The 13504-nt window shown below is 35.6% G+C and overlaps 1 protein-coding gene across 2 annotated transcripts in view; it reads right to left on the reverse strand.

Annotated features, from left to right (window-relative positions):
• Positions 1-13504, reverse strand: part of LOC107705543 (TFIIH basal transcription factor complex helicase XPB subunit-like) — a 22472-nt gene that overhangs the window by 3802 nt on the left and 5166 nt on the right. For both annotated transcript variants that reach the window (XM_016508858.1, XM_016508857.1), the window contains 7 exons: positions 12476-12790; positions 10437-10621; positions 8579-8781; positions 5317-5413; positions 3018-3135; positions 2663-2781; positions 2403-2552 (listed from right to left, as the gene is read on the reverse strand). In XM_016508858.1, the coding sequence (XP_016364344.1) occupies positions 2403-2552; positions 2663-2781; positions 3018-3135; positions 5317-5413; positions 8579-8781; positions 10437-10621; positions 12476-12790 (1187 nt within the window). The remainder of the gene's footprint in view (positions 1-2402; positions 2553-2662; positions 2782-3017; positions 3136-5316; positions 5414-8578; positions 8782-10436; positions 10622-12475; positions 12791-13504) is intronic.

The following is a 13504-nucleotide window of genomic DNA, read 5'->3' on the forward strand; positions in this document are numbered from 1 at the left end:
AAATGATAAACTTTACATTTCAGCCTTTAAACCATTGTTAAGAAAATGGAGGAGTCAAAAGTATTATTATATTAATTTAAACAATTATTATCAATAAATTATTATATCAATTAAATGACAAATTATGGGTGTGTGCGATATTGACAAAAAATGATATCTCAATTTTCTGGGATTTTATCGATAACAATAATTAAATGATATTTTGCTGAGTGTGTTATTGTGCTGATATCTTAAGGACTACCGTGGACAGCTGACTCCTGAATTTTTTTATATTCTTCATATTCTGTGTGGTCAGTTCACAGCAGTGATAGAAATTAATCTTTTCCAATAAGTTTTATGGGCAGTTTTACCTTTAAGGCATTTTTTCTAAAAGTGTGCATCATCTTTTGAGTCAAATTCTTGCATTTGGGTTGTTACCAAGCAAATTAAATCAGTATCAACAAAATGTATCTTTGCAATGCAGAGGAAACACAGAAGCTGCATTAGAAGTGTCATTTAGATGCATTTACACACTGTTTAATGCAGCTCTGAGGGACATGGAATACTTTAACCTGCAGTTACAAATGCACAAATAATGTTTTGATATTTTAAACATAAAACGTTGAAAACTGATGTTTGAAATTTTTTAAATTTAAAAAATGAAAAGGTACCTTAAACGTGAAATTAAAACCGCCAGCAGGTGGCAGCAAGTCACTGTTAATAAGTGAGTCATTGCGTTTGAACCGAATCATTTAAACGGTTGATTCATTCAGAAACTAAACACCGTCCTGTTGCTCAGAGACACAAAACAGCGCTGTTGCTGTGTTTGAAATGATTTTTGTTGGAGAAATAGATGGTGTCTAAAACGTAAGTCACTTAATATTAATTACATGTTTATTGAACTGTAGTATAAAATCAATGTCCCATTTGTAATCATGCTTACTTTTGGAGAAAAAAACCGCACTCTTCGTGTGATATTAACTATATCAAAAGATTTAAATATATACATTTTCTGCACCATATCTTAAATTATGTGACAATTCTAAATGCATTTTAATAGACTGATTCATGCAGTGAAAGAACGCACTCTAAATGCGCACGCGCACTAGTCTAACCTACTAGACTCCATCACCTAATGCGTGAACTCTGTAGGTGTGTTGTGTTTGCTTTTCGCGATATACTCGTATCATCAAATCGCACATCGTTAAAACAACAATTATGATATTATCGCAGACCATACATATCGCACACCCCTATGTTTAGATTTTTAAAATGCATTATCTTCTTATCGATCTACCAGTTCACATTTAAAGCTCTGCGTGTTTGCAGGGTAAAAACATGGGTCGATTTTCGCATTGGTCTGAACTCTGAACAAAACAACAGATTCTCTGCCAGCAGGTGGAGCGTTTGGTAGAAATATAACTGTTTCCCCGGTAACAGCTGAACACAAAGCAGTGCAGCAAGGGACTTTTAACGTGCAGCGCTTGTGTTTATTCAATAAAATCATAGCCTTTTGAAGTTTAATCCTCACATTCAGCCATATCGCAATTCTGGTCTTTCCGTCCCCAATTTTAAGACCTCTTGAAATCATAATTAAGACTTTCTTGTACAATTTAAGACTTTTTAAGGCCTTAAATTTGATACAACTAAATTTAAGACATTTTAAGACTTTTTAAGACCCCGCAGAAACCCTGAATAGTTTTGTGTGAGGAATAGACTGAAATTTAAATAGAAAATTTTGCTCTTCATTGCAGTAGTCAATTTGCATCTGACCGTTCACATATTCAAATTTGTGAGAGACAAGAACTGCCATATCTGAAAATACCAAAGGTGAGAGCAGTGTCATTATTCTTAACTAAATCTAAAATTTCTAATATAAATTAAAAAATAAAATAAATATTAGATGAAAAACAAACTAAACGAAAATGTAAATTGCTGTGTCGGCAACTAATTTAAATAAGTTTAAGTACTAAAATTACTAACTGAAATAAAAAAAAAGAAATTATTATTATTTTTTTTTTTGTTAAATATTAAAGAATAAAAATTACAATAGCGCTTAAAATGACTAAAAATATAACCAAAATTAAAAACGACAACTGGAAATATAAAAGTAATTTTACATTTGCACGCACGTTATACTGACTACTTATGTTTTTTTTTTTTTTCAGCCTTGGAGCTTGACAAGTCTCAATCTCTGTTCACTTTCTTTACATTAAAAAAAAACAGCATAAACATACTGCTCCTTAATGTTCCGTAGAAGAAAAAGTAAATGACTAATTTTTTGTTTCTGGGTGACCATTCTTTTAAATCTGACCGGAGACCAGTGTTTGTAATTTCTGTGGTTAATAATCAAGATCAAAACAGCAATTCACACCTAGCAAACAAATGAGGCAGCAGAGAGGAACAAAAACGAGTGGAGATACCTGCGGCTTCCCTCCCACGTCTCCCATCACAACTTCCTCTTCTGCGTCAAGATCAGATGCTGCCAGAACCTTCTGCAAGAGCTGCTGCTGTTCCTCACGAGAGGAAAACATCAAGTCTTCCTCCTCCATCCCAGCCAACTTTGTGATTACCTAAAAAGAAACAACAAGAATGTGACAGACTGAGACTCAACGTACTGGCTACCATTTCCAATCAGCATAATCAAATTCAGGTGTTTGCAGTTCAAGTATGGCCTTGAAACCTTGAAACTGTATCCCTGGTCCACCAGGAAGCGCTGTCTCTTGGTGGAATAAGCCATTTCCTGTGTGTCCTGAGAGACGAGTGAGTAGAAGTAAGCATTGTATTCCTCTGCAACCATACCTGTGCAAAAAAAAAATTATGACAGGTCAGTTTTATGTACAGATTTGATTTGAAATTTTGTTGCATAATTAAAAATGAATCCAAAAATATTGCATCGTAATTTCTTCACTAGAAGTTCTAGATGATCTCAGAAAGCATGTATTATATCAATATACAACATCAAATAAAACTAAAATGTTCTATCCAGATATCCCATAATGATGTTCAACGTCAATTGACTTCCAATGGCCGGTTACCTTTCTTGGCTCGCAGCACTCTGCCCAGTCTCTGAGCTTCTTGACGACGAGAACCGCCGTGAGAGGAGATCTGGATTAGCACGTTTGCCTCTGGCAGGTCAAATGACGTATCTCCTACCTGACAGAAGAAGAAAACAAGAGAAAGCATAAGAATGGAAGAGGAAGATTGAAGAAGAGGAAGACAGCCAATCAAACCTGCTAAATAGGACTGTAAAAAACTAAATGCCTAAATCTTTCATGTGAAACCAGATAGAAGTGAACATTTGAGAAAACTAACGCCAGAAACACAAGATCGCCTTGGCGTATTGTTACATTTCAGAATGTAACACACTATAAAAATATGATTTGAAGCCTTTAAGTTAGTTTAGTAAATATACTAATAAATCCTTAATTTCCTGGAGTTAAAAAAAAAAAAAAATTTAGTTTAAGATAAATGCTATTCTGTGATATTACTTGAGTGAACAAATTTTGTTGGTGTTGTCTACAGGACGGAATGCTGCACCTAATGGAGATTAAAAAAAAGATGCATATTAACTTTTTTTAAAAAGAAATTTGTTTTTTTAATACATATGGTGTTCTTTGCAATTGTAGTTTTTGGTTATTCAAAGGCTTTTTAGAACATCTACAACATCAACATTATTATAAAACGGATAGTTCCGGTGCTTGATTCTGATTGGCTGAGCCACGTTCGAAGCTGTTGTAAATTACTCTACAAACATACACCTTTGTTTACGTTTGTGTGTTGCTCGGCAACCACTTTGTTGCAACCACAACCGATTCTGAGGAACTACATTGTTTGGTGGAAGAATACTTTCTATTACTTTTTATTAATATCATTACACGTTATTTGCTGTTTTATTTTGTGAAACCTTACTACGTATATGGAATAACCATTTTATAAAAGCAATAAGCCCCGTGAAACCGTGGTTTACAGTGAATTTATAACAGCTAAGGGGGTTTTAGGCACTCCGCTTCGCGCCATTTCGTATAAATTTACTGTAAACCATGGCTTCTTGGGGCTTATTGCTTTATTATAAAAAAAATGCACGCACTGTCCCTATTACATACCATCTTTTCACAGTCCTGCCTGCCACCTTTTTCTGTGGAGATACTCTTATCTTATTTGAATAGCCTGACTTTTGAGGACAATCATATCAGCACACATGCATCATGTTTCCCACTAAATCATTTTCAAACATTTGCATTAGGGTAGAATGTAAAGTTAATGAAGTCAGAACAGCATCCCAGCACTCCTGAAATCAGTGCCTCAATTAATCAGACACCGTCAAAACCTTTGTTGGATGCAAAATAAAAAAAATTTTTTTAATGCCAAATATTTTGTTGGAAGTTTGTTCTCTTGGTACTGCTCAAAAAGTATGGCATATGTAAAATGAGTAATACATTTTTTCATATAAATTAAAATTAAGTGTGTAATTTCTGCATAACATTGTAAGAATTACAGAACCTCAGACACTTTGATCTTCTGAGACAGACAATACACACACAGTGCATTAACATACAGACATCTGTTTCCGCATCTCACTGAGAGAAAATGCGGGAAAACGTCTCTCGCATATGCATTGGTTCCTCCTCATCCCCTTCCTTCCCCGCACCCATCCTTCTCTTCACACAGCTCACTCAGACTTGGGCCAGAGTATGTGGACCTTACAACATCACCAAAATAATGACAGGTTATTTATTGTTTGATTTACTTTACCATGACTTGTGGACACAAGGGTTTACTCATGACAACATTCAGAAATGTACTGTTTAGTCTGCTAGAATTTTAAAGATATATAGATGTATGATGTTTTAAACAGCAGCAGAGTGATTGTTCTGTTAAATGATTTATGAAAAGAAATTTTTTTTTTTAAAGATTATGGTAAAAAAGTTTTTTTTCAGGTCATAACACATCTTAGACACATGAATGTTATTAGCGTTTCTAAAGCACCTAATCTGTAAAACTGTGTGTTTATCTTGAAATATGGCTGGAACGTCAAGTTCTGAAAGGAATTAAAGGGTCACATCAGTGTATCCATCACCTCTGCTGAACTCTGCTAAACTTTGCATTTACAGCAACACACCAACTTCTGACTGCGTAAAAGTAATTTGGAAATCTAATTAAATGGTATTTACATTGAATAGCATTATTTATTGTCACACGTGGCAGACTTTTTCATTTGTGTAAAAGAGGCTAAGAATAACACCTCAAAAATTAAAAGTTAATAATTCAAAATCAAAAAATTTAAAATACTAATTTACATTTTCACAGGAAAGTGGACAAAAGAAGGCCATTTACCTTGGAGATGAAGATGGTATTGATTTTGGGATTGTGTTTAAAGTTTTGAAGGATCTGCATACGTTCTCCTTGAGAAGTGGGTCCATAAATATACGGTCTGATGAGAGAGAGCAAAAGAGAATGTATTTGTACATATGTACATATATACCAAAAATCATATATACCATCTTGTGCACGTTCAAGAACGCACTGACCCTTCGTACAAGGGAGTTCACACGCTTACAAATTTGATACAATTTTATTAGTGACCATTATAATATATAAAATCAAGGTATCAACTTAGAAAAAGCATATTTCTAGCAGAATCCTACTGTACATCCACATGTTATTAAACATATTCTTAGCTATGTATACCTATATATAAATATACATACCTATATATAAATAAATATTATAAAGAAACCACTGGAAGCTGCGAGTTTCACCTCACAAACCCTCAGAGTCATTCAGTGTCCCCAAGTAGTATGAGATTTAGAGTATAACCTTTCGAACACACTTTGCACACATTAAGCCCATTCATTTGACAAAGTTAAAGGTGATTAACAGCAAAGTAAAGCTAGCTACAGGTTGCACCAGGGCCAGTCGCATAGAACTGCCTTCTAGAACACCCAGACACAAACACAGGTTTGCATCATGGCCTTACAACATACACAGTTCTGTTAAGTACTCAAAAAAAGACGTTTTTGTGGATCACTTGAGCTCATGCGGTGTGCTGAGCTCTTTTGTGTACGCTGCTCATTACCAGCTTTTAGTAAGTTCATGACTTTGTTGATACTGCAAGTTTCTGAACTCTGAACATGCTTCTGAGAAACATTAAAACGATTAAAAGAAAAAAATTACTACAGTCCTCAAAAGACCCTAAATAAAAGCCAAGAAAAAAAAAACCCATTCATTTTCTTCATAAAGAAATTGCATTTAGCAATATTACTTACATTTTTTAAGACGGACATATCATGATCTCAGAGGTGATTTCAAATTAAGCTTTTAAAAATCATGTTTAATTGCTGAATTCTCTATGAAAAAACACTGCACAGACCTGCCAACCTTGGAACAATTCTTTGAGTATCATCAGTGTAACGGGACGGGACACAGGGTTTGGGGGGTTCATATATTCCTAGATAGCAACATTATTATCTGAAGCTCCTTGATGGCTAATGTCAAAATCGTAATTGCACAATGTGCAAAATGCAAGATTTAATGTCAAATATTTTCCAAAGGTTAACAGGTCTGCACAGTATGAAGCAATACAGTTAGCCCACGGATCAATACATACCTCGGTTTTTAACCACGGTTTTCAGTTCTTAGCGCTATAAACAAATTAAATGTCTGTTTCATTCATGCTGATAGCCAGAGAACGCCCTCACGCAGAAAATCCACATACGCATCACAGAAGTAATAGAACTCATGATGTTCAGGGAAATCCCTAATATGGACAAAGACATCCAGCTATCGCTGTAACTGAATTAAAAGATTGAAACGTTTTGAATGATGAAACATTAAGACAATAAACACTTGACTGTGACAATGTATCGTTTATCTGTGTTCTTTAAGCCATCTCGGGTATTTTCATAATAATTATGCACATTTATAATCAGTTGCTATTACTAATCGACATAGCCTTTATTATAGTATAGAATATATTTTCTGCTTCATTCTGTGATAAGAAGCCAAATCAGATCACAAAAGGAAGTAATGTTAAACCCTCCACTGATGTTGTGGAGTTAAAACATGTTCTGTTTTGATGGACAGCAGTTTTAGAAATGCTTCTCATTACAAGTGATTACAGCGGAAGATGTTTTGGTATGTGTTGCTTTTTCGAATGCACATTATAAGTGGGGAAGCGTTTCCTCATCTCAGCGCGTGAAAACTCACGCACACACACACAAACAGAGCCAGTTCAGAGAGAAATAAAACATGCTGAAATTATTTAAATGCAAAACCGAAAGAAAAAAAAAATGAAGTAATGAATAGAGTACTGCTTAAGAAATCAGTGGAGTCGCACGGGAGTGGAAGGGGGATCGAGCGGGATTTTGTGTTGCTGTCGATTTGCAGTCTCTTTTTAATGATAGGCCTTACGCATTTGTCAATCCTCCCCGCTTGCTATTTGGGGAACGAACCCAGCGCTCTGATTGGCCAAACTCTTCTTCTTTTGCTGTTGCTTGATTTGAGTACTGCGTGTGGACAGGTGTAACCAGGTTTTTGCGTAGTTTAGAGTGACAAATCGTACCAGCGTACATTGAGGTCAAAATGCGTACCTGCTATGCAAAATGCGTACATGTTGGCAGGTCTGACTGCACTACCCAAGAGAGTCTCATCAATAGGAATAGCTGCTTTTACAAAATAGCTGCTTGCGTGAACAGCAGATATAGTGTTTTTTCTGGAAAAATCAATCCCACAATTTTACAGTAATTGACCAAGTTTTATGTTTGAAAGAGGCTAACGAGTAGTTTGTTCATGTATAAAGGAACTGTAGATTTCAAATACCGTTTTGCATTGAATCAGTTTTTACTGTTTTGTTTCATGAAGCTGGTTGGTTTGATTCATAGTTTAGAACTCTTAACTGAAAAATATTTAATGCTTCTTAAGCAAATTAAAGGAACAAATACACCTTAAATATAAGAGGCCACTGAAAGTACTCTCAGCATCAGATGTCACGCCCACGGACCGTTGGCTAAACGTCTGATGCAAAAGTGGAAACACTTCAGGAGTTTCGAAGTCGTCGTCGGATTGGTTGAATTATACAGGATTTCCGGTAGACGTGCGTGTCACGTTCTTTAACATTCCGCCTGGAAACAAAGATGCCATGATGCCAAACCCCCTCACGAAAGAAGAAAGCCGTCATGTTTACAACTGTGATGACGTGCGCTTATCAGGATCAACTAAATGCTGGATTTTCAAAAGTATGTGAAATATTTAAAGTTCGCGGCATAGAATATTTAAAATACGTCCGAGAGTTTTACACACTGTTATTGTGGAGACATTTCCACGCCCCGAAACGTGACGATGAACGAAACTAACTGTGATTGGTTGTTTGACATGTCGGTCAAACGACCTCACGGGCGGGTCTTGGCCAATGAAAGCTGCCATGAATTCCAGACCTTCAGCCGTCAGTCTGAAGGTCTGGCTACACGAGACTACACTGAAAGTGACTGTTGAGCTCTACAACAAACCTTCCATAAAAAGAATTGGCAAGCATAATGTTGTTGGGGTAAAGCACTGGTGTATGCAAAAGTGATTGTGCACAAATAAAATGAGGCATTACTTGTTCAGGCGGATGGCATATTCTTTCAGAGCGAAGACGTTGTCGGCAAAGACGATGATCTTGTCGTTTCTCCGCTCGTGGAAGCGGATCAGGAACTGACATGCACGGAACTTGTTGGGATTCATGGTGTAGAGCAGAATTCTCTTCTTCGACTTTATGGCCACATATTCCCGATAAAACTCAGGAGACATGGGACACCATACCTAGACACACAGAGAGCAAGAGGGAAATGTACTGTAAGCCTAAAGCACACAAAGGGAAAACATTTTACACAAAAATAATACACACCACTCTTTACATTTTTCTACAACACCCATTGGATTACTGCACCCCTCCAGTTAGCTTAATTAGCTACAAGGATTAGCTCCTCAAAAGGACAAACCCCAACAAACTCTCATGGTCACTAATCTATGAAGCTGCTATTTAATTAAAAACATATATGGAAGTTATTATATACATGTAAACCTTATCTATGCATCTTTACATACACAAAAAGGAAATAAACTGAAAAAATATTTTAATCTTTTCATCAAGTTCCTAACTCATTTTGCGGTTAAAGGATTAGTTCACTCCAGAATTAAAATTTCCTGTTAATTTACTCACCCCCATGGCACCCAAGATGTTCATGTCTTTCTTTCTTCAGCCGAAAAGGTAAGGTTTTTCAAAAATTAAGGTTTTTGAGGAAAACATTCCAGGATTTTTCTCCATATAGTGGACAATGCAGCTTCAAAGGGCTCTCTGCCAAAGGAAAAAGGGTCTTATCTAACGAAACAATCAGTCATTTTCTAAAAAATAAAATATATATACTTTTTAACCATAAATGCTCATCTTGCACTAGCTCTGTGATGCACGTCTGCAAATTCACGCATTACGTAATCATGTTGGAAAGGCCACTTTTTTCCTAGCGGAATAAATCTTTTAGGATTCAAAAGATTAAAACATCCAGAATATGCACACGAATGGCCCATTTTAAACAATAAACTGATACAAAGACATATAAATAATAAATATGTGTCATTCAACATACAACAACTTTTGAACGTTCCTCCTTCTCCACACTTGTAAACACTGGGTTGGTATTTACGCCTACGTCAAGCGTGGACTACATAATGCAAGATGCTAGTGCAAGACGAGCATTTGTGGTTAAAAAGTATACAAACTTTTATTTTATTTCTTTAGAAAATGACCGATCGTTTCGCTAGATAAGTTCCTCGGCTGGAATCGTGTAGAAGCCTTTGAAACTGCAATTTGGACCTTCAACCTGTTGGTCCCCGCTGAAGTCCTGCAATGGTTTCCTCAAAAACCTTAATTTCGACTGAAGAAAGAAAGACATGAACATCTTGGATGACATGGGGGTGAGTAAATTAGCAGGAAATTTTAATTCTGGTGTGAACTTTTCCTTTAAGGGCTATAAAAGGGAAGGAAATAATTTTTTCTTTAGAATAACTTGCAGTGCTTTGCATTGGAGGTTTTTAATATTTATAGAGCTTATTTGTAAAGATGGTGTTCTGAGCACAGTAAACAATGCATGGATCGGCACGTGGTTTTCTGCTCATGTGGCTAAAGGGTCTGCTGGGCTTTTTGTTTAGTAAGATCAAAAAATGAGAGGCAATACTGAATAACAGTATTGTATTTTCAATGTACACCAGGCTCCAAAGCCTCCCAACACAGTGTTTCACAATTTCACACACCTTGTTGACCCTCGACAAGGTTCAGACGTCAATCTAAGTTCACATTATGAAATATGCACATGAAAAGGTCTTTTGTTGTCTTTTTTTGTAACTTTGGGGGAAATGTTCAGTTTCTTTCCTGTTACATAATTGTTTCAGCAAGATAATTATATTTTAAAAACCCTCACCTCAGCACACTGGACTTTAGCAATGTAACCACTGTTCTGTAGTTCCATCCAGTTCGCTTCATAGAGCTTCGGCCCAATCAGGAAGTTAAGATCGACAATCTTATCATCCTCTCTCACTAGTGTGGCAGTGAGACCCAGTTTACAGTGAGCCTGGACTATCGTCAGAACACGACGGAACATCTTTGCTGCAAGACAAACACAAAACAGTCAGAAATCTATATGGTTTTCATTTATATTATTATATTATTTGTGTTTAAATAATTTCTCTGTTCTCAATGAAAGTGAAATGCTGAGCTAAACGACACAATTCCAGCCAATCAGAAGATATTCCTCCTATATTAAATTTAATTTTGCTTCTCCACAATTTTCTGAAATTAATTCAGACTAAAACAGAAGAACAAATATCTGAGCTTGATGTGAAGAACAACCTCATTGGCTCTGCTTCTGTTTACCACAGAGTATCTGCAGGATTTTTAGGCTCAAATTTAAAACTTTTTAAGACCTTTTGTAAGACCTGCACAAATAAAATGAATACCATATGAGCGGGGTAGGGAAATGTCTATGGTAAGATATTAAACTGTAAAAAGCATGATTTACAGGTCAGATACAGGTTTTCACAAAAACAAAGTTTTATAAAATTATAAATTTAACATTTCAGCCTTTAAACCATTTTTAAGAAACTGGATGAGTCAAAATTATCAATTATTATTTGAATTTAAACAATTATTATGAATCGGTTATTATATTCATTAAATAGCATTAAATAATTAAACATTAAATAACATTCAATATTTTACTGCCTTAAATGTTTAGAATTTAAAAATGCTGATTCATTCTCTGCCAGCAGGAGGCGCTTTTGGAACGAAGAAATACAGCGGTTTCCCTGGTAACGGCAGAACAAAGCAGCGCTCCTTTATTTAAAGGGGTCATATTTTGCGATTTCAATTTTTCCTTTCTCTTTGGAGTGTTGTTTTTAATATTTAAAGAATTTGCCACTGACGATTCAAACGCGAGTTTTGAGCAGTGTAAAGTAGCGCTTGTTGTTCGTCATTTCTCTGATCACAAATGCAGACATGGTTTTATGTTTACGCGGCGCGATGCAACGCAACACACAAAAAGACAGTATAAGTCATTATAATCTGTAATTACCGTATTGTCCCGAATATAAGACCATATTTTTTTCTTGGAAATACATCTGAAAAAACGCGGTCGTCTTATATTCAGGGTCTAGGAGGAGAAACAATAATGTACAGTATGTGGAAAATAATGTGTTTTTTTAACCTTAAACCGCATAAACACATTTCATTACACCAAATACACAAAAAAAAAATATTTTTAGCAGCATCATATGACACCTTTAATGAAGTTTAATGGTCACACTAAGCCATATCGCGATTCTTGTCTTTCCGTCCCCAAATTTAAGACCTCTTGAAATCATAATTAAGACTTTCTTGTACCATTTAAGACTTTTTTTTTTCCTTAAATTTTATACAATTAAATTTAAGACTTTTTACGGACCCGCAGAAACCCTTTACCATATTTGATGTGCATTATGCATGTGTGTTTGTTCAACTCTGAATAAAAGCCTAAATTAATTCTCTTTATCATATAAAATGATTTCGGTCTCTTCAGAAGACTTGGATTAAACCAATTATATATTCATTCCATTAAATGTCCATTCATAAAGATGAATAATGTCATAATGTCTTCATGAACTATTTGAAGTTAAAAAGTTCATTTTTGGGTGAACTATCCCTTTAAGATTGCAAAATGAAAATGTTGCATTGTTCAAATATTTGCCATTCAAAATCCAAAAACAGCAGTGATATCTTTGTAATATTTGAATTTTATCTGAATTATGATTGGTTGTCTGTCTTGAAATTACTGAAATTTCACAGTGGGTGAGCTAACTAGTGTGAAATGAGGAAAACAGAATCCAAGTGACCAAAAAAAAAATAATTGCACTGATGACATGATTTCTCACTTGATATTTTATCAAGCAGCAGTCATGGTGTGTGACCTTCACACACTAAACCTACCTGGGATTGTATGCACCTCATCTAGTATAATGAGCCCCCACTCCTGACTTTTCATCCACTCCATGACCCTCTCAGCCTCCCATGAGCGTTTGGTGGTGTGGCCCAGCATAGAATAGGTGCTAATGGCCACTGAGCAACCGATGGGTTTGTCTTTTGCGTCTGAAGTGAAACGGCAGATCTGGGAGTCATCAATGGTGGACCACATCTTAAACTGAGCCTTCCACTGTTCCACTGACACAGAGGAGTTTCCCAACACCAGACAGCGTTTACGCACTGTGCAGGCAGCCGTGACGCCCACCAGTGACTTACCAGCACCTGTGGGACAGAAAAGTAGAACAACAAAAGACCTCAATATAGATTCATGTCATTTTACCTCCATAATATCATTCAAAGAGCTTCTAACCCCAAGTTGCTCTGGTAATGCAATCTTAAATTCTTTGATCATGTACATGTATTTTTATGCCTTGCAAACTTCAACATTTGGTTTTCTAGGGCATTAAGGTACAATTTCTAGTTGTCAGCTTTTAAAAGCTACGTAAAATTATGTTAACCGTCTAAACTAGATTTTTAGAAAATGCAATAACTTGTGATAGTCTTGATAGCATAAAAACATGGTTTAAAAATTAAAAACCAATCAACAAGGTTTTGCTTTGAATGCTATCCTTTACAGCAAATGTGATGAATTTACAGCTGTGTTGGAATTGTGGGTGTAATTATAATAACAGTACAGTTTCTAGCAATTACTTAATTACATATATATATATATATATATTAGGGATGGGAAGATTCCCCGATTCGCTCAGTGCATCGGCATAAAAAGTTAACGATACGATGCATTGGTTTAAAAAGTGTGCATCGGCTACAAGTTGGCATTTATATCGCGATGCATCGTTTCTAACAAACATGCATCGGTAAAACACGATTTATTTATATATAATTACTAGGGGATGCACTATACTTTTATTATTTAGAAAGTGACCAATAATCTGTGACCAATATGTAGATTGATTTCTCCTCTCTAAACTGTTT

Source organism: Sinocyclocheilus rhinocerous, unplaced genomic scaffold (assembly GCF_001515625.1).
Source record: "Sinocyclocheilus rhinocerous isolate Xijiao unplaced genomic scaffold, SAMN03320098_v1.1 scaffold504, whole genome shotgun sequence".
NCBI classification, from domain to species: domain Eukaryota; kingdom Metazoa; phylum Chordata; class Actinopteri; order Cypriniformes; family Cyprinidae; genus Sinocyclocheilus; species Sinocyclocheilus rhinocerous.